Source organism: Cupressus sempervirens, chromosome 1, assembly GCF_028749045.1.
Source record: "Cupressus sempervirens isolate cs-2001-9-10 chromosome 1, ASM2874904v1, whole genome shotgun sequence".
Taxonomy (NCBI): Eukaryota; Viridiplantae; Streptophyta; class Pinopsida; order Cupressales; family Cupressaceae; genus Cupressus; species Cupressus sempervirens.
The window spans coordinates 382,572,197-382,596,863 of record NC_143118.1 but is presented as its reverse complement, the minus strand read 5'-3'; the positions used below and the strand labels follow the sequence as shown (position 1 = coordinate 382,596,863).

Here is a 24,667-nt window from a genome sequence, read left to right as displayed (position 1 = left end):
ACTAGCATCAATTGCTTGATGCGTACCAAAAGAGTATGTTAAATCTTAGAAAGATATGGGTTATCTGATCTCCAGCACTCCAAGACAACAATGAATGTAGTCTATCAGATAACAAGTAATCAAATGTCATGATCTCCATCATGACAAGTATCACAATCTCTGGCACTTCGGGACAACAACTTAATGTAGTCTATCATGATACATCTGTTATCATGATATTTGGCACTCCAGAGAGCAACTTAATGTAGTCATCATGATAATAGGTCAAGCCATTGTTAAGATCATCACCTTACACTAGCGACCTCACAAATACATCAATGAAAGATCGTCACCTTTCATGACATAATCCACACATATGCAAAATAGTAACTCATGATATCCACCATGAACCAAGTTAGAGGGTGGATCCACCATAGCTGCTCCTAGAGGGTGGAAGGAGGTTTTCACTCCAAGCTTCTCTTTCACGAAGAATGCATTACAAGGAATTGCTCCTTGAACTTTTCCCACTCAATCTATTGACTTTTTCCGATCAAGGTTACTTCTAATGGAATGTCAAATTCCCTCAACCTTCTGACCTCCTCGTACAAGGTTGTCTCTGATGAAGTATCAAACTCCCTTTGAATTTGATATCAACCATCTAATTTCCTGGCAGCAAGTGGTGACATGCTTCCCTAGTTCAATAAGTATTTTGCTTATTGGAGAATCCATCTCAACATGTTCTACTCCCTCTTCTTTTCCTGCAAGAACATTCCCAGAGAAAAGGAAAAGCTCAAGGCAAATGGCTCTTATAGCACATATAGAAATAAGAGAGACTATAGTGAGTAGTTAAATGTAATACTCAAAGATAAGAAATACTTATCTGCACATAAATGGAAGATCTCCCTTAAGTGGGAATGGAACATTGTTAATCATTCCCCCTCTCAATGTAAAATTCCCACTTATCCATTATTCAGAGCTTTCTTGGTATCCTTGCAACATAATATGCCTGTGAAAAATGTCTATCCATTACTCAAAGCTTTCTTGGTATCCTTGTGACATAATATGCTTGTGAAATATGTCTGTTAAGAATAAGCATATATTCTGGATGACAGATGTAACACTTCCATCAAGAGATTGAATTGTTACAATTTTCTTTATAGTTTCACATATTAGAGAACTTGTGCTAGGTAAAGAGGTCAACAACTAGCAAAATGATGTATGCAATTTGGTCATAGATATGCTCCTCAATTATTATTGCAGTCTCATATGCAAATCCAGTCAGCTTGAATAATTTTGGATATATTACTATTGCAACCATCAGTTGTGTGAACTTGAACAAAATCTCAGTCATGGCATCCTCTATGATTGCATAGCTCTAACTCGAGTGTATGTTTTCTCTTTTTGATGAGAATAAATTCCTTACTATCTTTTTAAAGCTATCTTCACTATAGAAGAGTTGTATAGTATTTGGGATGGTTGCTAATTACATATGAATTTAACATGGTTATTCCTTGTTTGATAAATGATCTTATGTAATTGTCCATGCATCATGGTTGGTCAAAATACTTTAGTATCATCTTCTTTCATCTTCTAATATAATCAGAATAATATTCAACTCCCTTTGTCAAAAATATACTCTCCTCACATGGTTCCAATCATAAAAGACATTTTGTTCTAAGAGACTTGTTATAGTTTGCTCCGTCACATAGGAATCGACTCTTTCCTTCTAACAATAAGATGTACAGGACTTCTAGGTCAATGCCGATCTTTAAACTTAAGACATGTCCTGCCTAATCTGAAACCAAGAAATAATTTCAAATGAAATTCACAAGGTTGCAACAAATTTTTATGTTAAAATTCTTTTCGGCACTTAATTCGTTCACGGATGATGAATAATATTTTTTTTAATAATAGCCGGTCTCTAATAGAAACCCCTTCTTATTTTCTTTTCTTCACCAATATTGGATCTCGGTAATAGCAACATTGAAATATTTATGTTTACTTAGTCGCTAACTTCACACATGGTCAGTGATTCATTAGGTTATCATTAATTTGTCTTTGTGAAATGGCTACTGCTGTCTAAAGCTGCTTCTGAGATACACCAAGGTCGCTGAGAGGAGTTTTTTCTTCTTCTATTATTTATGTTTATTGGCCTTATCACCATGCCAGAAATCTTCACTGCTACTGGATATGGTTGATGCACCCTAACTTGGCAATCAGTCACTGACTTCCGTCTGTGAGAGATTAGGTTCAGTTTTCTTTACCAATTTCAGCCTACTTGCAGGCTTGATCTCCCAACTTTCTTAATGCCTTGTTGTATTCCTTCTACATCCACTAAGACACAACATTGCTCAAACGTATAAACTTCCAAGAGTTTTTTGAGTGTCCCTTAAGCCCGATTAAGAATATCTTATGCATTCATTCTCAGAATATTATTAATGTTCAGACTCTAGATTGCCCAGCGGACATCTCGCAGCCATGTAGTCAATTTTCTCCTGAAGAATGGCATTCCTCAAACTGTAAGTTCCCTGCATTTCCTGCAATAATGTTTATCCAAAAAATCCCCTTTAATTCTGCAACTGCCCAATATGAAATAAGGGATATTATGTAGGCATTGTGTTTTATTGTCAGTGTAATAAATTCTTCTGCCTCTAGTATTCTTCATCTCTCCCTTAATTCCTGCAATGGAATTATTTGTCAGGTCCTGGTAATATATATCTTTGCAAATAATATATTGTAAGTCTGCTTTTTGGGTCAAAATAATAAGCCACCCAAGCAATATGTCTATAGTCTGCAGCCTTTGATAAATTCAAGTGTGGCTTCTATAGCTATATGCGCTCCTAAATCTTCATGTTGAATTTCTCTCTCCAATGTTTTGCACAATATCTTTAACCCAATGATAAAATATAAGAAAAATAAGGTGGCCCCCAGCAATGATCTTCGGTGATAATATTCAGAAATAATTAGATGCACAGGAATAATGCTCATTTTTGGTAACTTAAAAATAATATTATTCATAGATGAAGCCAAAAACAACAATATTGAAGAACAAAACCTATCTTCAGTATCCTTTCTCACTAGAGCATGTCACTTCTGAATCTTACGTAGGCTTTCTTAGTAGCCAACGGACAGTTCAGATTTATAAATTTTATTTTGTCCTCAGACTACAGGTGGTGTGCTCGGTATATGCCATCTTTATTTCTGAATAAGTTCTATGTGATACTTGTACAACTCAAGATTGCAGTTCTTTATTTGAGACCAAATGATATTATTATCATCTACAATTTTGAGTGGAAATTGATATGCCCATACTTTGATTTGACAGATTTTCTGTGGTTCTTCCATATTGATATGATTCAATCTCAGATGGTTTCATTTTCCTCTAATTTCTTACCCCTAGAGTTTGTAGCTGCTCTGATACCATGATAAGTGAATTGATCTCTGCAAATGTACTAAGCACTGCCATTTATTTCTATGTTTTCCAAATGCATATTTGAAGGTTATATAAATATCTGTAGAAGGGACATGTCTCTATGGTAATAAATTAATCAATCATTAATTAGACTATATATATATTATAGATGATTGACCAATAACCATAGAAGAATTGTCTCTACGTCAATTCAATGCAGCTGAAGGTACAAAATTAACAACATTCAAGGCGGAAAACAGCAGTCCAAAGGAATCTAGGATTTCTTGTCTTACCCAATCTCCTTTTCACTAAAAACTCAGTCCATTTCTTCATATAATCTTATCTTTCCACTGCTCAGGATCAGATTGTTGTCAAGATGGGTTTTGCTCATGTCCAAGTGTTCTGACCTCAGCTTCTCTTCACTCAATATGAGAATGGAATTTCAGAAATTGAGAGGAATAAGAATTCCCCTAGGCATGGTGGAATCTGCCAGCCTTGGAGGAATCTTCCTCTTCCATTGTATTTGATTATTTCAGCTCAAAACTCACTGAAGTTTTCCCCCTTAACCTTTGTTTACTCACTGCAATGCAGATTGGGATGTTGTGTTCATAATGGTTCAATCTCAACTTGAGCGGAAATTTAGACGGTGAGAGAAATTTCCTAATAGGCATGGCGGAATCAGGAATTTTCCTCTTGGGTACTGATTTTCTTCACATCCCAAGTGCCTTAGATTTAATCCTTCCACCTTCTATCCTCCAAAATTAAGCTCTTTAGTCTCCAAACATGCTTCAGAGGTGAAAACCCATGATCTTTCGAACTTGATTTGACTCCAATCAGTTCTGCTTTCGTGTTCTTTTTGTTGATTTTCCACTTTCTGTAGCTGATTTGTCCCTAAGGTCATGACACTTGACTCCCTAGTCATCTCAACACCTTATCCCATTTCAGAATTTGGGCATTGAGAAAAGATACCTTGGAGGAATTTTCCTTTGGTGCAGGAAGATTTCATCCTGCGTAGAGGAAATTTCCTCAACTCTTTAGCAGCCCATACTTAGTGGATTTTTTCCCTTCTAATGCCCCTCTTAAGGCGAACTTGCAAGGAGAGGTCTGTCTAATGGTTATACTTGACCAAATTGAATGCTATATCTACCACTTAACCTATCCTTTCGTCGACTTGCTCAAATTCAAACTTAGGAACGTAACTGATTTTGATCCTTAAATTTCTAAATTCATTTGAAGGCTTGAAGACTTGAAACTGCCACAACATTAAAGCACCTAAGACTACTACTACTGCTGCTAAAGCAAAAAGGGGAGGTCCCCATTTGCAATGGGGTGATGATGTGAAAACCTTAAAACAGACCCTTACATACCAAATGATATGATCAACTACCTCAATATACAAACTAGAAATGCAAGATCCAAGCTCAATTAGAGTGCAAAGTAACCATGTGCAATCACAAGCCCTAGTAACCCCTCCAAGAAAAGGCAAAACCAGTATTATATAATATTGAAAAGCCAAACATGCAACTCCCTCCAATAAGTGATACGTTGTAAGTTCAATCCAAAGCACAAGGACATTGCTAGAGCCAATTATGCAAAGAAGTCCAAGTATACGAGGAGAACTTTCAATATTCCCAACAAGGCAAACATACCAATGAAGGGCACAAAAATGTAGTGAGTATGCCAAAAGGCAACTTGGTAGTGCCAACTATTTATAAAATCTTAGATGAACACATAACATCATGGCTCGATAAAAGTTCAAGTATTCAAAGTCTAAAAGTTGATCAATTGACCATGAACCAAGCAAAATTTATAGACCAAAGGCTAGAACACTTGAGCATAAACTTGGACAGCAATGAGGCACTCATTTGGCTTGGAAATATTGGCCACATATTTGCTTGGTGAAATGGGATATGTGTGAAGACACAACAAATAAGACCTACAAAGCTCACTATCAAAACCTTAATCTCAAGCAGCCGATAAGTAGCAGACACAATACACAAATCCATTTAATGGTGATTAGGAACCGATGAGCTAGAACCATCCAAAATTTGGTACCAAAATTCTTGGTAAAGTCCAATGTCCAAATCCCAGCATGTCTATATGCCAAAAATAATATTTTTATTCCACTTGCCATATGCTCTTAATAATACACTCACTAATTCAGGTTCTTTAGCTCCATTATGTCCATTCAAAGATGACTAATGACGTGTCTTACTAGATGTCATATATTGGCTAACAAATGCAACTCTCTTATGACCTTTAATGTGTCATAGATGTTTCTGCATTTCCAATGTGGGATGTGCCACTTTTGGAGACCATAAATTTTGATTTGTTATAGCTTATTTTATTGGTATTATTCTCAAGTATATAACGTTTCCCAGTATCAACATGAATCATAGTTTAGCTTTGGGTTTGTAAACCTATTTATTCCAAAATGAATTATATGCTATTAATCATGCGGCAGGGATGCCTTCCCATCCTAGAGGGATATATAAACTTATGTTGGAGCCAAGTGCTTTAGTCTTCGGATATTTGAAGATAGCAGGTTCTAATTTGTGATTCCATTTTTAATTTGGCCACACTAGGAATTAAAAGTTTATCTTTTCCCCCGCTTGTCCATATGTCTACTTTTAATGGTGAGTGAAATCTCTGGTTATTTAAAACCTCTCTGATTGATTGGCATATTGATAATATTGTCTCACTTAGAAATTAAAGAAAACGTCACAAATCGACAATTGTTTTTTAAAAATTCTTATCAAAACTTTTAAAATTTGTACTTCTGCTCGTTTTTACATATTATTTCATTAACTCCTGGGTTTGTTTTTGAGTGTTTATCACTGATGATTTATTGCTAACATGTTTTAGCTGTTGTGTTCCCATTTTTAATTATGTGGTAGTTTCCATGCTCTTGATTCATTTGAGTTTGATGACAATGAAATGAGTATTGTCAAAGAATGTTATTGGCGAGTGCTAATATCATATATATTTGTTCTCTACTCTCAGGTGATCAAAATCTTCTAAATGTGCATGTTTGTTCATATGTTATAGACACCATTTTTCAAATGACAAGAAATCCCTTGTAAATTATTTTCTAATCATTTAGAGAGCTGTCAGGAACTCTGATATTAGATATGGATGCAAACTAGGAGAAGATAATGGATTGTCCCATCAATGAGATGATATCTTTTAAATTTGCTTGCTGTATAGTCTTGTTGCACATAGCTGATAGATGTTACAATCTGAATATCAGTAACAGGTACCTTGAAAGGCTATGATCAACTATTAAATCTTGTGCTTGACGAAGCAGTGGAATTTCTCAGAGGTACTCTTTCATAATGCTTATTTGTGATTTTTTGTTTAGACTGCCAAGATTACTACATGGATCTTTTCTCTGTTTTATTTTGTGACCTGCTTAGATGGAACAAGTTGATGGTCATTGCTACTGAATTATAGTGTGGTAAAGCGCACTCATCTGACTGTACCGAATTCCCCCTAGCTGAAAGCCTCTAGCTACTCGTATTTACCTACTCTTTATCAGCGAATTCATCTATGCCATAGTCATTAATGCTAATAGATCAAAATTCCATCGTACTTCATTTTGTGTAGACTTGGAGGATTAAAGTTTAAACCAATAGCATTATTGTCTTCAGGTCAATTGGCCAGTGTGCAAGTGAGATGATTCACCATAGTACTTTATTCCTCTTGGATTCCTTGTGTATTTCAAGTTCATCTGGCTCTCCATATAATCGAATTCCTGTAGTTTCCTTAAAGAATATATATATATATGCATGCTCTTTAGTTTGACTTTCTTGTTTTTGAGTTTGCTTGGTGTAGCTCCAAGCTGATAATTTACATATTGTTTTTAATCAATATATGTTATGTTTGGATTTACAAATTGTTTTTAACATAACATTTCGTGTTAGTCTCTTGTAAGATTTGTCCATAGGCACATAGCATTCTAAGGTTTTATGATACATGCTAAAGTAGTGTTCCAGGTTTTGTGCAAGTGTGACATCAAATTGTTGTATTATTACAAAGTAATTGGAAAATCTTTGCTTTTTATTAACAGTGATCAAGAGATCAATTTATACAAGAGACTGAACGATGTTACCTTAAGAAACAATCGTAAATAATAGAAACATTCTATTTTAGCTAAGAGAAACTAATAGTTATCTACACCTAACTAAAGAATAGAAACATTCTAATCTAGAAACAGAAAATTAAATATTAGAAACATTCTAATATTTATAGAAGATTACAATAGATAACCATTAGATACTAAATAGAGATAATAAAAACTATCTATTATCGTAATACCCTCCCTTAATGGTTAATCTATCTAGAGCATGAAGCTGTCAAAAAATGTAAAAGACAAATTTTGTTTGCTCAAAGTGCTCCACATTGTTCGAAGTGGGTTGTGAACCTGATTGCTTAGGGCAGCTAAGTGCTTCCGACATTCAACCTTCATGTGCCCAAACTTGTGGCAATAGTTGCATTGAATGCTTTCCTTCTGGGAGGCTTCTGAATCTGGAGTAGATGATGTCTATTGAGAAGACTACTGATGGTACTTTGGAAAATGCTCCAAAACTTTGCAGATGAGCATAATGCTCCAAAACAAATTGCAAAAAGCCATGATTTTTGGGAGAAAATCGAAAGAACCGAATACAATTTTTGGGGTGAAAAATCAATCAAAACCCAACATGATTTTTGTCGTGAAAAATCAATCAAAACCCAACATGATTTTTGAGATGAAAAAATAATCAAAACCTAACATGATTTTTGATGTGAAAAAATAATCAAAACCTGACAATACCAAGCTTTGTTTTTAAGTAGGAAAAATGGTAATACCCAACAAATAATTTTTGAGGAAAAAACTATAAACCCACAAAGGAATCTCATAGAACTTTGTGAATTACAAAATCAAAAATTTTTAAGGGAAAATTTATAGAGACCCATAAGAATTTTTTTTTAGGGAAAAAAAAATGAAAACCTATCAAAAATTTTTTTTGAGAAAAAAAATTATGAGAACCCATCAGAATTTTTATTTTGGAGGAAAAAATTTATGAAAACCCACTAGAATTTTTAAGGGAGTCAAAACACGAAACTTTACATGGTAAAGAAGCACATGCAAACAACATGCAAGTATATGCAACCCTAAAGTAATAGAAAAATTTGAAGGGTGACCTAGAAGAGAGCTTAAAAAACCCAAAAAAAATATGTTGTCGGCTTTTGAATCAACTAACTCAAAAATCAAGGCACAAAAATCGAGGCACCTAAAAAAAAATAGATGACAACCTAGTTGAGATCTCAAAAAAGCCCACGAGAATCTATAATTTTTTTAATTCGGTATAGAAAATTAGGGTTTTGAACAAAAACGGCACTACTGCAAAAGAACCCACAAAAAAATTTGCAGAAAAAACAGACGCATTTGCATAGAAATTGGTTGCGAAACCGAACTAGAAGTCGGTGGATTCAGATCTTTCAAAACAGAAACCCTAGTCGGATTATAGGGAGAGTTGGAAGCAAATCTATATACAAATAATTTAAAAAATAATAGGCAGATAATTTCAATCAAGAAATTATGATAATTTTCAAAATTTTTTAGAGTATTGGCTCTGATACCATATTACGAAATAATTGGAAAATATTTGCTTTTAATTAACAGTGATCAAGAGATCAATTTATGCAAGAGATTGAATGATGTTTCCTTAAGAAATAATCGTAAATAATAGAAACATTCTATTCTCACTAAGAGAAAACTAACAGTTATCTACAACTAACTAAAGAATAAAAACATTCTAATCTAGAAACAGAAAATTAAATATTATAAACATTCTAATATTTACAGAAGATTACAATAGATAACCATTAGATACTAAACATTAATAATAGAAACTATCTATTATTGTAATATGTGTAGAACTTGGAAAGGGATAATTCTAATGGTTATCTTACTTATTGCCTATCGTAGACAGCTTTAACCTTACTTAAAGGGGTCTAATTCGTGAACAATTTCAGTTGGCCTAATGTGAATGCTTGTGGACTTTGAAGTGGAAGTCACAAGTTTGAATATTGAGTTGGGTGGGGTTGTAGACTTAATTTGAACAAATATACTAGGTGAATGGAAAAACTTGTCATGCCTCCATTTGAGAGAATCTATCTTACATGTTTATAGTAATAAATAGAAGTGTTCCTTGACACTAATAATTGAATAATTCAACAATATTAAATACTTTATTTTTCTATTAGAAGACATGTGATGTTAACTAAATATCTCACTTTTTTGAAGTCTCTAGGAGAGACACAACTGCAAAAGTATAATGAAAGTGCATTGTTATAGATGGTTCAGGGGTGTTTTGCATGAGGTGAATGAGTTATCACAATCACAACTCTTCTATGCATCCTTCGTATTTGAATCAAATATTCCTCAAGACACCATGAATAAAGTTTAATGCATTTATGACCATTACAGATTTTTTTTTTTTTTGATAGATAAATACCCTAAGCCTTGATACATCATAAAGCACATAGATACATTCGGATAATCAGATTTTAGTCTCAACTTACATTTTTCCGCCTTCCTTCTAGGCCGTTCCTCATCCTTCCCTTCTTTTGTTGCGTCCGATAAGGATCTGTATATAATCTAAACACTATGTCTTGCACTTATGTTACGGATAAAGCTTTGAGAAGTTACGAAACATGAATATAGAAAGGGCATGGAAACAAAATGTAAAGTGATAAAAGCATCTTCTTAAACAAAAATAAATTATACATCTAAATCATCATAAAATACATCTATTAGATCAAAGTAGTCATTCCTTAGCTGAGAAAACGTATCTTAAGGAGTGTGATTATCAGTTTGTTACATCAAAGGGTGTTTTGCTGGCTTAGTTACATACAAATATAATACTCATAAACCTATGTTACTCTACTGACATAAAATGGGGGTAAAGAGGCTCCCCGTTATTCTAAATGTCCATCAAGTCTAAACTGGATGATTCCATAACCTCTAAATTCACCTCCAATTCATTTTCCCAGGCTCCAACACTATCTTCCACAACGAATCTGTATATCCAATCATATTGTCTTCGGATGCGAGATGTATGCAATGGGTAAAAGTTAAAAAAGGACCCTTGAATCTTACATGGGATATGGAGATGTAAACTTTAGTTGAAATATTAAAATATCCAAATCATCCCTAATTCAAATGGAGTCTCTCTATATATGTCTGATCTTCTTCTATAACTATATTAGCTAATTTATTCTCTCTTTGATTGCCCTCCCGATATATATAATTGATTGTGATCTTGTCAAAGGTCTAACATAGTGAGAGGTAATATTTATAAGTGCTACACATGCTTTGCCATATATACTTCTAGTATCAAAGAGTTACATGGAAGAAGAAATAATATATAATTCTTGTATTGTCATACTAGAGGTTGTCACCACAAGTTAAAGGAACACACCAACATGGATGATACCTTTTTTATATATTGTTTATTATCTTTGTTACTAACACGTGTGTAAATGATATTGCAGGAAGTGCTTCATATCAATAACCAAGTCAAACAAATCTTAATGGATATTGGTTAGAATCCCACACTAAGAACAACCATGAAAAAGATCGATGTGCAAGTATAAACCAAAGTGAGTGACAATGTTATTGCGACAATGATTAATAATGTCGATGTAGACAAGGAGGGGAACCATCATCTAATTGATCATATGAAGATCAATTGAGCTAAAGACAATGATTCTAAGCTACCCCAAGTTTCTAGGATAGGGGACGAGGAAACATTTTTTGGGACAGATTTTTTTTCCGTGAGCAAGGGAGGACAACATGAATGGTTATACAAAAAATAGGGAAAATTTAAAATATATAAGGGAACTTGAGAAACTTCAAATATAGTCATATGATATAACATTGATAAATCTAAATTCACTCATCTTAGAACATAGCAATTGAGTTTAAACTTGAAATGAGAGTTCAAATTTCTATTTCATACATTCATAATTTATTAATTTCATAGTTAGAGATATAATTCATCAAAATGCCCAAAAGCTGCAAGCTTTCACTAAAATGAAAAGTATCATATCATATATCAATTATCATTGCATCAATGTATCACATATTGTTAGAAGTCTCAAAGAACTCAAAATCTCAAAATCAAAACTCAAAAGTGAAACAAAGATAGTATGTTGTGGCCCCTAATCTTGATCCATATTAGTGTCACTGCCACTATTAGTTTGATATTCAAACGTTGCATCATCCAAAGGAATGCCAAACAGTCCTTGTGGTGTGTAGCTCATTAAATTATAGGCCCCACCCCTACCCCCCCTAGCCCTAGCCCTAGCCCTAAAATTTTACGGGCTATCTAGAATAATTGCTCTATTATTTGTATTGTAGGTTGATTGATTATTGACCATACCATACCTAAAATTATAGTTGTATCTTTGGGATTAATATCCAATTATATAGCTAGAGTCTATTTATACTCTAGAGTCCAACAATCCCTAAGTCACAGAGCATTATGCATAGCTGCTAAGTTCTTTGCTCATCTAAATGTAATCCTAGTCCCTTGATGGAGTGTATATGGCCATATGTAGATTAATTCCGCTTTATAGAAAAGGGAATAGCAACCTATGAGAGGAGATAAATGATGAGTGTGCTCAAATCTAGAGCATCTAACCCATGCCATTGCCACTAGTTAATAGGGTTTGTATGTGCCTTTATTGCTCTATCTATCTTTGCATTTAGTGTGCTAAAGTTTCGGACTTCAAGGTTTGAGAAGGCAACATATTACTCATGAAGTATATTAGACTGTTTAGGTAAATACATGTTTTGAAGGGCCTTCATCAACCCACGTCTCACCTTGACTTTATCTGAAGGAGGGGACCTTCCAAGTACTGGAGTTTGGGTCTTCAAGGTTTGAGAAGGCAACCTCATGAAGTATATTGGACCGTTTAGGTAAATACATCTTTTGAAGGGCCTTCATCAACCCATGTCTCACCTTGACATCATCACAAGAAGGGAATCTTCCTAACTTGGGCTCATATGATTTTGGACTTAGTACAAAGGCTACCATATGAAGTGGAGTTTCATAATGTTCCCCCTCTGCATCTCAATGGGCTCAATATACTCCTCATATAAGTCCAACTCATTATCCTTAGCCAAAATTACTTTATCTTCTGAATCATGTTGTTAAAAGTTTCATATATCTCTCCAAGACTAGGAGAGTTTGTATCAACATATCTGATGACATCAACAACATGAGAGATGATGGAGCAAATATATATACAATAAGAATAAGAACAAAATCAGATTTTTTTAAAATTAAATGACTGAAATTCAGTTTATTTTAATTAAATAAAAAAATTAAAAATCGGAATATAGGATTTTGTTCTGATTTTAATTAAATCTGAAAATTAGCAATGTGTTACATTTTTGGGGACCACCAGTCATCATCATGGACCTTTTGTTTGATTGCTTTTCCTTAAGGAGTGTTTGCATCAGGCCATCTATTTTACTCTTGATTGCACTACCATCCTCTGTAGAACATCATGCACCTCCACCATCCTCTCTTACAAAATGAAGTAACTATCACATCTTGCCTCTACAATTATTCCTTCTTTGAAAAAGTTCTAAAGAGAGCAAGTGAGGTGTGGTGGTTGCCAATTAACATTTGAATATTTCTACCTTGTGCCACAATTTCTTCTTTGCATTTTTGGATCTTACGAGAAGCTTTGTTCTTCTCTCTCTTTCTGGACATTGCATTTGACCTTTTCCTTCTACATGGTCTACATTTTTGCCACGACAACACCATTCTAAGTGTTTAAGCCACGTTTTTGCTGTCGTTTTTTTGTTCAACAACCATTCTATTCCTTTTTGGTCGCTTGTCTCTACTCTTTTACTAGTCGATGACCTTTCTTCTGGCATTTATCTGCCAATTTTAGACCACTTATTGCAGTCAACTTGGGTTTGACTTGAAGCCCTATTTTTCAAAAATCCGATTTGAATTCCAATTTTAGATTCCTTTTGGGTTTTCCAAACTCTCAATTGGGTGGCTTTCAATTTTTTCGGGTGTCTCAGAATCCATGCCTCTTATTCCACGCCAGCTGAAGTTCCATTATGTTTATTAATTCTTGGTGGGTTTTTTGAGATCTTAATTTGACTGTCTTTAGATTTTCTTTAGGTATCTTAGTTTCCATGCTTGGAATCTTGTTCCAATAGATTCACATTGAAACTTGTTCTTGTTCTTGCCTCTAGACTTGGAATATTCAAACTTGTACATTCAACCATCTTGCCTTCTCATTTTTTTGTCTCAAAATATTTTCAATGACATCTTTGACCAGCATTCTTCTACAAGGCAATCAAATAGTCAATGGCAAGAAGTACAATATTTGGAAGAAGCACATGATGGCATTTTTCAAATATAGGTGTCTTGACACCATTGTGTTGGGCACGACCAAACGTCATGAGGAAGCATGGATTGAGTAGGATGAATTTGATTAGAAGAATTGAGAAGTTGTCATGGTCATCAACCTTTCTGTCGCTGATGATCAACTTCCACAAGTTCCTTCTAGTCAAACACTTGCAAAAATTTGGAGCCATCAGAAAGTTTTGCATGAAATCTTAGACAAAAACCATGCATTCTTTTTAAACAACACACTCTTCTTGATCATTATGGATGATCAGGTATTTCTTCGGGAGCATCTCAATAAAATCAAGGATATTCCTGATCAGTTGGAAACTTGGAATCCTGGCCGTAAAATCGAAGAAGACATGGTGGTAGTCACTCTGAAGAGTCTGCCATCTTCTTATGAACACTTTGTTGAAACTCTCAACTTTGCGTCCACTCATATGATATTTTGTTTTCTGATCTTTGTATAATGCTTCTACAACAAGATCGCTGGAAACAACAGTCTGGAAGTAGTATTAGTTCATCTTCTAACAGTCAATCCTTCTCAGCTAAATCTTCAGACTATCCATTCTCTTAGTCTTCTCAACAAAATCCTTTTGCTCTGTCCTAAGAAAGCCTAAAGAAAAAATTTGTTCAATGCAACTACTACCATAAGTTGGGTCATATGAAGTTGGAGTGCCAAAAATTCTTAGTTGCTCAAGCTAAGCAATCTAGTTCACAACCTAAAGCGCATGTTGCAGAACACACTAACCCAGGGGAATCTTACACCTTCATGACTAAAATACCTACTAATCATGTCAAATCCTTTTCTTGGTATATTGAATCAAGTTCCTTCCGCCACTTCATGCATCCCCGATATTGGTTTACAGACTTCCAACCATTCTCAGATTCGGTTATTTTTGGAGGAAGAGAAGAGTACAATATTTATGGAAAAGGCAATATCGAACTTCATTATAGAGGAAGGAAACTAATTTTTCTTGACGTGTACTATGTTCCCGGCATGGAACTCAGACTTCTCTTTGTTAGTCGAATTTTGAGACATTATCCTTGGCTTAATGTGACTTTCGATTCATGTCAGTGCGATATCATTGATTAGGATATTGAGTCCGCAATTGCTGTTGTTGAAGATCATGGTCTTTTTAGACTTATTGACTTCGGGGATTCTCAGGAGCTTACTGTGGCAGCCCATCGCTCCTCTATTAGTACACTTTGGCATCAATGGTATGGGCGTTTAAATGTGTACTATCTTTCTCAGCTTGTTCGAGAGGTTCTTATTATTGGATTGCCATAGATTTGGACCTAGAATCTTGCAGTTTGTAGTGCTTTTTAGGCTAGGAAGCAACATCACACTCCTTTTTTAGGTGGCATCTCTTGGAGAGCTTCTGAGGTATTATAGCTGGTTCGTGTCGATGTTTGTGGACCTATGGTTACTCTCTTTGTTATTGGGTCCAGGTATTTTTCACTTTTTGGTAATGACTTCGATCGTAAAATGTGGGTATATTTCCTTTGTCAAGAATTAGAGGTGTTTGTTGTATTTCAAAAGTTCAAATCATTTGTCAAAAAATGGTGTGGTCAACATATTATTACTCTTAGAATTGACAATGGAGGAGAGTTTCGTTCCTCTGCCTTCTCCCATTTTTGCGATTAACATGGCATAAAGTGCTAATTAACACTATCCTACACCCCTTAGGAAATTGGTGTCGTTGAGCATCACAACCACACGATCACTAAATGGCCCGATCTATGCTTGAACACAAGTAGGTTCTAGAGAAATTTTGGGTTGAAGCTGTCCACACTGCTGTCTATCTTCTCAATTGCTTTCCTACAATAGCTATCAAGATAGACTCCAAAAGAGGCTTGGTTAGGTTGTAAGCCTAAAATTAACCATCTCAAACTCTTTGGATTGCATTTGTCTAGATCTCTTATGCTAAAGGAACCAAATTAGATGCCAAGAGCCATAAACTCATGCTATTTGGCTACAATAATAATTGCAAAGCCTACCACCTGATTGATATTGAGACTCATCATCTCATCTTCAATCATGATGTGGTCTTTGATGAGGAATAAGGTTAATTTTAACTCTCTCCTCTAGTTGTGAATTTAGTTGGTCAGTCTCGCCAACATTAAGACTTAGATATCCAACTTCCATTAGGTTTGCTTGATGGGAGGGCTTCAGCTGAGAAGAATCCAACTGTTCTTGTTCCTACCTCTCCACTAGTTCCTTCTCTTGTAGGCTCACCTAGGCTTGCAACCACTCTCGCACCACCTAATTTTCTCAAGATTCATCCGATCTTTTGTTAGATGATGATCCTATTGCACTTGCTATTTCTAATGTTGGCACTTCTACTCTCCGGTCTAAATGGTGGGCTAAGATGATTGGTGATCTTCATGATGATGAGCTCATTGAGGGTAGAATTGTTCGGAAAAAGAGAAAACCTTCTTATTTTGCAGATGTAGGGCTTTTGGTGTAGATGCCCTAGGGGGCCCACATACTATATAGGGGGGCTCGCCTAGATTCTATACGTAACATGCCTAGTGCTAGGCCAGGTAGCAGTTCCCTACTTGTGCATCTAGGGCTTTGATAGAAACGACACCTCCCTACCCCGCCCCTACTAGTAAAGGGGTAGGCTTTTGTCTCATGGCCATTATTCACACTATATATGAACCTCAAACATACAGAGGCAAAAGGGACACAAAAGTGGGAAGAAGCAATGAATATTGAGCAAAATAGTCTTTTGAAAAATAACACTTCAGTTTTGTCAGGCCATCCTTTAGGAAAGAAACCCATCAGATTTAAATGGGTCTACAAATTCAAATACAAGGCTAATGGTACTTTAGATAAGTACAAGGCTCTTATTGTTGCCAAAAGCTTCTCTCAGTGTGGAGGAATTGATTATGAGGAGACATGTGCTCCGACAACTAAGATAAGCACCTTCTGGTTAGTCCTAGCCATGACAACTTAGTATGGTTGGAAGGTTCATCAAATGGACATCAATGGTGCCTTTCTAAATGGTCAGTTGCACGAAGAGGGTTACATGATACAACCTCATGGATTCAAGGTTGCTAGTAAAGAACATTAGGTCCTTAAACTAGTGAAAGCACTCTATGACCTCAAGTAGGCTCTTGAGACAATACATGAAAATTGATAAGTACTTCACTGATCAGGGTTTCTAATGGAGTCCATTAGACTCAAATCTGTTTGTCAAGGGGCATCGACATCATTTTTTTGGTTATTTATGTTTATGACTTGATGATAACCTGTAGTTTGACATCTTTGATTTATGAAATCAAGCAAAATTTATGTCGGTCTTTTGACATGACTGACCTTGGGCTTTTGTACTACTGCCTAGGTGTTGAGGTTTGGTAGTAGTCGCATGGCATCTTCATCTCTCAGTTTGAGTGTGCACGGGCTCTACTTGACAAATTCAGAATGCAAGATTGCAAATTTGCCTCTAGGCTTATGGAGCTCGGTCTCAAGTTGTCAACCAAATCTAGTTCTCCTTTTGAGAATGAATTTGCATTCAGGCAACTAGTTAGCTAGTTGATCTATCTCACGACCCGTAGACCTGATCTCAGCTTTGCAGTGAATTACATTTCTTGCTTCATGACAACTCCTACTTTGGATCATGGTGCTGCAATGAAGTGCGTCCTGCATTATGTCAAAGGCACTCCAAGCTTTGGTATCCTCTATAGATGCATTGAAAATCCCGACCTCATTGGATATACAAACTCGGATTGGGGAGGTTCTATTGGTGACAAGAAGTCCACTTACTTCCACTACCACCCCCAATTGCAACTTCTTCTCCTTGCAAAACAATAAAAGGCAGTCATTTGATGGACTTTTTGCCTTTAAACTATGATTTTTTTTTGTAAAAACAACAAATATGAAAGAATGGACTCATCTTCAATGCTCCAACTCTTCCAAATGCTCCTTGAAGCCTTGTTGTTGCTTCCTTCTTTCTCTTCTTCAAACCCTGCTACTTCTAAGTTATTGCTCCTTTCTTGCTCTCTTCAAATTGAAAGTGAAATGAAATAGAAAATGAGCCTAGAAGTAACCTTTAGTCATTATTGGGATGGATTGAAGTGTGGGGGCCCACCTTTAGAAAATAAATTCAAATAAATCAAAGATTGGTGTCACCTTTTAGTCACTGCTGTTGGGGATAGACATCCATCCTCGGGATGGTTTGGGGACATCTTAAACATCCCTAATTGTACTTGGGATGGCTGAACATTTTTCGATACCTATGTTGACTGTCAAGTTTTTGGGCGTGAACATTTCCCTGAGCGATGTAGCAAACTTTTATAAGTGTAACACCCCAGTCAGGAATCCAAGAAAAATGAACCTTAACATATTACGATGTTTACTGAACTATTTAAAAAGAAAAAGTTTAAACAACATTAAAGTAACAATAATGCGGAAGCAATATATACATACACATCAAGAACATGTAACCAATTGCAAATACAGTTTCAATTCCTCAAGGGTTCCTTCATGTTGAGTCACATTTAATAAGTTTTATTAATAATTTTAAGTCTCAATTACAATGTCCATAATCATAAAATGAATAAACACATGCATAGTGATATAAGAAAATGCATAAGTACAATTAATAATATGAAAACACATCTAATGAATAACATCCACTGCACATGTCATAGGGTATTATGAAAATAGATACAAGAATATCAATATACAATACAATATCCTGTAGGATCTCAAAACACATGATACATAGATACACCAAATGAATAGAAGTCTTCAAGATAAGAGGAAGAATGATAATGGTACCACTGTATCAAGAAGCATCTAACATCTGTCAATTTGAGGGGGACCCAAATGGTAAGATTACACTACCTCCTGATTGCGTGGTCACCTAATTAGGCTCCCACTTCCAACGTGCAGGAGAGATAATGTACGACCCACACATAGATAATCAAATCATAAAATAATTCTAGACAAGGAATCCTAATAGCCAAAACTACTTCAAAGGTGACACAAACTACTCAAGAAGAAGAGAGAATCAAAATTGAAAGGACACTCATTCCAATACTAACATCTCATACTAAGTCAACGTACAAATAACAAAACCAAAAATATACAACCACCTCAAAATCAATGTCAAGTGTGAGAAGCACAATGACCAACATATAACAATTGACGTCAATAAAAGTAAACCACCAATCACTAACTCCAACAATTTAAAAAAAACCACCAATAATGAATAATTGATCATTCATTAATAAAATTCAATTGTCAACAATAAATGACATCCAATCAATGAGAAACAACTCGCAATAAACGCACCATCAAAAGTAATATCTAACAATTACACCACTAGAGGCAAATAAAAAAAAAAAAAACCATGAAGGAGACTCAGGCTACATGCTATGGAGTGTCATCACATGAGCCAACTCTAGAGTTACTCTGGCAGTCTCTCAAGACCCCATCCCCCTAGTGACTCTATGTGGAACCAGAATATCCTCATGATGACGAGGAAACTAGTCATACCTCTCAAAGTATCATCTTCATCTCATTCTTAGTCTATACAAGCACTTAAGGCATGGAGGAGGAAAAATCTCTAACTTATCTTTTTAATGCATCTCAAGGAAAATGGCTAGGCAAGATATTTTAATTACTATGTTATTACTTGTTACACAACTTACAATGAATTACCCTGGCAGCCACTTTGGGCCCCGACCCCCATTGCAAGCCACTCCCATAGACATGCACCTAAACTACCTTTTCAAAAATCACAAACCGCAACATTGTCTCATACCACAAAAAGTAATATTGATCAAATTTGGTTCCATATCAGGCAATCCAAAAAATAACATTGGTTCTCAAAACCCAAGTTCTCAAAATTGCTTAATAGCATAAAACTCATAAAACATAAATCTCAATTCAAATAATAAAGTTCATCATGACATCCAGTCAAATAATCATAAAAGAAATATAAAAAACCGCCTCTAGTGCACATCCTAACTTGGCTAACTAAAGAACCCACAAAGAAAAACCATCACGAAATAAATATCACAAGATTATAAATAGAATATTAGAAAATACATAGTTTTCAGCTACATGATTTAAATCCACCAATTTTTCTTGTTTAGTTTGGGTCATAAGGATGTGTTTAGAAATAAAGTAAGAATATATTTGTTAATATAAATTGTTATGCTGATATACTTTATTTAAATATCCAATCTTTTTGTGCATATAAAATATCATACAATATTATCATGTTATTAATTTAAATAATTTTAAATTATAAATGATTTAATTAATAACGTAAATGTATATTATTATATTTAAATATTGATATTAATTTCAATTTTTAAAATATTAATGACTTTTATTTAAGTCTAATATTAATATTTATTTTTCCTTTAATTTATAATGCAACTAGAGATTAAGTTATAAATTTAATTTAATAATTTATAATTTCTCATAAAGTCAAATAGTTATTAACTAAATTATTACAAAGTGAACTCTAACTCAACTTCTCATAAAATATAATAAAACTAGCATATCAAAAAATTTAATTCAATTTTTATTTAAAAAAAAAAGCCGAGAGGTTTTTAATTTTCAAAAGAATTAATATAAATTTAGTAAATATTGTATTCAAATGAACACAAAAATTCCAAGAATAAACTATTGTATTTGTTTTTATATATACTATGCCTTGATATTAATACATAGAAGTTTTATGAGACCAGAAAATTCAGCAAATCAAATTTAGACAATAGTACAAATTTAAAAGAAATCATATTCTATAAAAATCATAGCAATAAAAAAATGCGTTTTTTTTTTTTTACACATGTAAATGGATGTCAAATTTTTTTCAAAATGGAAAATGTTTACATTGAAGATTGCTGCTACTGTAGAAAGCCTCTCGGCTTAATTATAAATATTTATTTATTAACTTCGCTCTTGCATTAATAAATATTAAATTATTAATATGCAACTAAGAGTTTAAATAGACTTAAAGAATCAATAATGATAACATCCACTTAAACTAAATGAATAATATTTATTTTAATTTTTTGAAATTAATAAATTATTTATTTATTTTTAATTAATTAATTAATTTTTTAAAAATAAATAAATCTGAAAATTAAATTATACTTTTATAAAATAAAAATAATCATGCAATTATATTTTTATAAAAATTATATTTTTGTATTTTTATAAAAATAAGTATTTTTGCATGTCTTTGATCTTTCAAATCATGCAAGCATACTATATCTAGTTTTCTATTTTTAGAATATTTATTTTCACATGCATGTAACCATACTATACTTAGCTTTCTATTTTTAGCATGTTTGTTTTCACATGCATGCACCTTGTTTTCCTCTCAATTAATCTTTTTTCCTTTTTCCAATAAATATTGCAATTAAAATTAATTTTAGATGTAAGAAGAATATTCATCTGTATTTAGAAAATTCATGATAATCACATAGTTTTAATAACAAATTTAAAGTTGAAACCCCAACTTTTCAATTTATTGTTTTCTTCCAATTTTCAATATATTGTTTTCTTCCAATTTTCAATAATCAAATTTTCGTGATATTAGAAAGGGGGTTTATAAGAATACAGTCACAATAATTTTCTACAATTTTTCTATAATTTTCCTCGGTGAAATTTTTTTGATTACTAAATTTTCCTTTTTCAAAATCTACAACATAATTCTTTATTCAACAATCAATATAGTAAATTAGTAAGCAATATGCAAACACCTAGGAAGACATGAAGTAGACAAATCTTTCAATAAAATTCTACAATGATGAGTGCACCAAAAGTTAACAGTGATGAAGATTCCAAAATGGTTTAGGTCCTACAATGGGATATGAGTATGATCAAAGAATTAAAGGTAGACAAAATAAACCAATCAAAAACTTATTAGCTATGTTATTGAGTGCAAAATTGAGGAACACAAAAGAGGTAATTATCATAGAAAGTTGTTTTGGTGAGATTTTGTTAGGTGATGGGTCATTCGAAAAAGGAGTGCCCATATAATTTGAAGATTACGAGTACGCAAGTGCTCTTTATGCAAGGAGAGTCATCCATCTCATCAAAGCAACAAAATATATGTTTAGACGAATAGTGAAATCAGCGAGGGCAAAATCAAATATAGTATGGCTCCAAAGGAGGTCCTATCATACAACATCGTCAATGTAGCAAATGGGGACACTATGAGAAATCGCCAAAATAATAAAGACAATGTGCAGTTACTATGAAAATGTGATGACTCTAATGACCATTAAGACATTGGACGTCCGAAGCAAAATGATATAACATCAATCTAATTATTGTTGAAGTTATGGCCATTACTTGTGCCTAACCATACGAAGCAATATTGAATGCTATGGATAATGAATGGTGCTACTAAAATACAAGTACAAGTACAATGACTAATCAGTTACAATCCAAGAAAATTATTGTATGACAAGTACTACAAACTACCGTATTAGTTTAATTAGTGGATTTATTACAAAGTATTCTTGAACTTCGAAATGCTATTGTATTGGGTGAGAATGAGACAATGCATGCTATGACCCAATCTTAATATCCTAAGAATGAAGATCCAATAATTGAATGCCCATTGGTAGGTTACCAAGTGATTGTTACTGTTGACTTAGATGATAAAGAAACTAGTGGTGGTGAATATGGAGATCGTTGGAAGGAATCTCACTAATACAGTTGTTGATGACAGGCCTTGCTTGAATGTACTTCTAGAAGACACTTGGAGAAGTCTCAACAAGCTGACTATTTGATTGCTAAATTCTCAATTAGCGGGTGGGTATTAAATTACTTAAGAGTTTTAAAGGGACAAAAATAACTATTGGAACCAAGACATGTTTATTGTAATTTGTGATCACTTTTTTGAGGAAGAAAGCATATGATGCATTGCTAGGTTGGGGTTGGCTGGCAGTAGCCAAAGTTGATTACAATTGCAAAAACAATATAATCTCCATTGAAAAAAAGGGCTAGAATTATGTAATTGATCTAAACAACCAAGTTGTTAGTGACAAAGTAGCTTGCTTAGATTTGTCAGATTTCTACTCCAAAGAAGAATGGATGGAACCAAATGACCATGGGATTTTGGAGTCATAGTCATGCTCGAAGTATGGAATAATTCTCTTTATGGCCTATTTCACTAGCAAATGGAGGACTATGAGGTACTTGCATCAATCTTTTATTTTCTTGAAGCTACAATTGCTGGTAAAGAGCAACTACTGAAAACATGTGAAATTAATAAATTATAGACAATACATCTGACAATTGAAGAGCCAAATATATAATTTGGAGCATACAAAAGGGAAATCAAGTTCATGGAGCAATGAAAAATGGAAATAAGAGGCAATAATTGATGTTGATAAAAAAGAAAAAGAAAAAGGTTAAGCTGCCCAATGAATTTTTCTAAATGTAGTGCTTAAATTAAAAAAATAAAATGATGGAAAAACGAGAGAAGAAATTTTCATTAAACCATTAAAGTTGGAGAATATTAAAATGTACACAGGCTAATTTGTTAGGGGGCTAAAGTAAAAATTGCTATATGCAATGGAGAAGTAAAGGCGGAAAATATGAAGCTGAGGATTATGAAAATGTTAAGGTGTGGAAGCATTCTGCATTCTTATCCTTAACAACGTTATATTTTTCATTCACAACAACATCATATTATTTATTCTTTGCATATTCTCAGCGGCATCATATTTCACTCTCAACAATAATAATTTCTAGCTCTTGACAAGATTATATTTTTTTCATTCTTGGCAGTGTCATTCTTGGTTGCATCATATTTCACTCTTGATAGCAGTAATTCCTAGAAAATGGTCACAAAGCATATAATTTTTTCAAAGTACTGGCCTCACTTCCACTCTCGATCAAGGCACTTTGCGTCATATGTTTTCCTTGTTTCAGCGTACAAACTCCTAGATGGCTCCCAGTTTACCTTGTACGACTTAGTCATTTTTCCATCATATGATAACAATGATATTTGGAAGTACAATTTCAGCTCTATGTACGGTTGTCCACTAGCACATAACATCCTCTTTGTTACATCATATGATGGCATTCTCCTTAGCATATCACATGACACACATTGTACACCATTTTGTACTCAACATAGAACCTCCAAGCTATACATTGTACAACGTCCAAGTATTGATCACATGTTAAATAAATCTTAAAAATGTCATCCATTTCAATTCTTCAGTCAATTACGTCTTTTTGACATCATATTTTCATTCCTGGCAGTGTCATTCTTGTTTGCATCATATTTCACTCTTGGTAGCCATAATTCCTAGCAAATGGCCACAAAGCATATAATTTTTTCAAAGTACTAGCCGCACTTTCACTCTCAATGAAGGTACTTTGCAGCATATGGTTTCCTTGTTTTATCACACAAACTCACAGATGGCTCCCATTTTACCTCCTACGACTAATTCATTTTTCCATCGTACGATAACACTGGATTTTGGAAGTACAACTTCACCTCTTTGTACAATTGCCTACTAGCACATAACATCCTCTTTGTTACATCATATGATGGCATCCTCCATAGAATATCTCATGATACACATTGTACCATATTTGGTACTCAACGTAGAACCTCCAAGCAATTGCATTGTACAATGTGCAAGTATTCATCTCAGTAGTAAATAAATCTTAAAACTTTTATCCATTTCAATTCTTTAGTCAATTACTTCTAACTCAAAATTGAAATGACAATATCAAACTAAAAACTAAAGAGAAGCACCACACAATAAATTAATGTACAAAGGTGTGATGTGGAAACCCAAAATGGGAAAAATGATCCTGAATAGTGCTGCTATGACGTACTATTCTAATCCTGCC

The 24,667-nt window shown here is 34.0% G+C and overlaps 1 protein-coding gene across 3 annotated transcripts in view; it reads left to right on the top strand.

Moving 5' to 3' along the window:
• EMB2816 (Small nuclear ribonucleoprotein family protein) overlaps window positions 1-24,667 on the top strand; it is a 108,751-nt gene that overhangs the window by 60,442 nt on the left and 23,642 nt on the right. For all 3 annotated transcript variants that reach the window (XM_089826169.1, XM_089826178.1, XM_089826186.1), the window contains exon 4: window positions 6,642-6,713. In XM_089826169.1, the coding sequence (XP_089682295.1) occupies window positions 6,642-6,713 (72 nt within the window). The remainder of the gene's footprint in view (window positions 1-6,641; window positions 6,714-24,667) is intronic.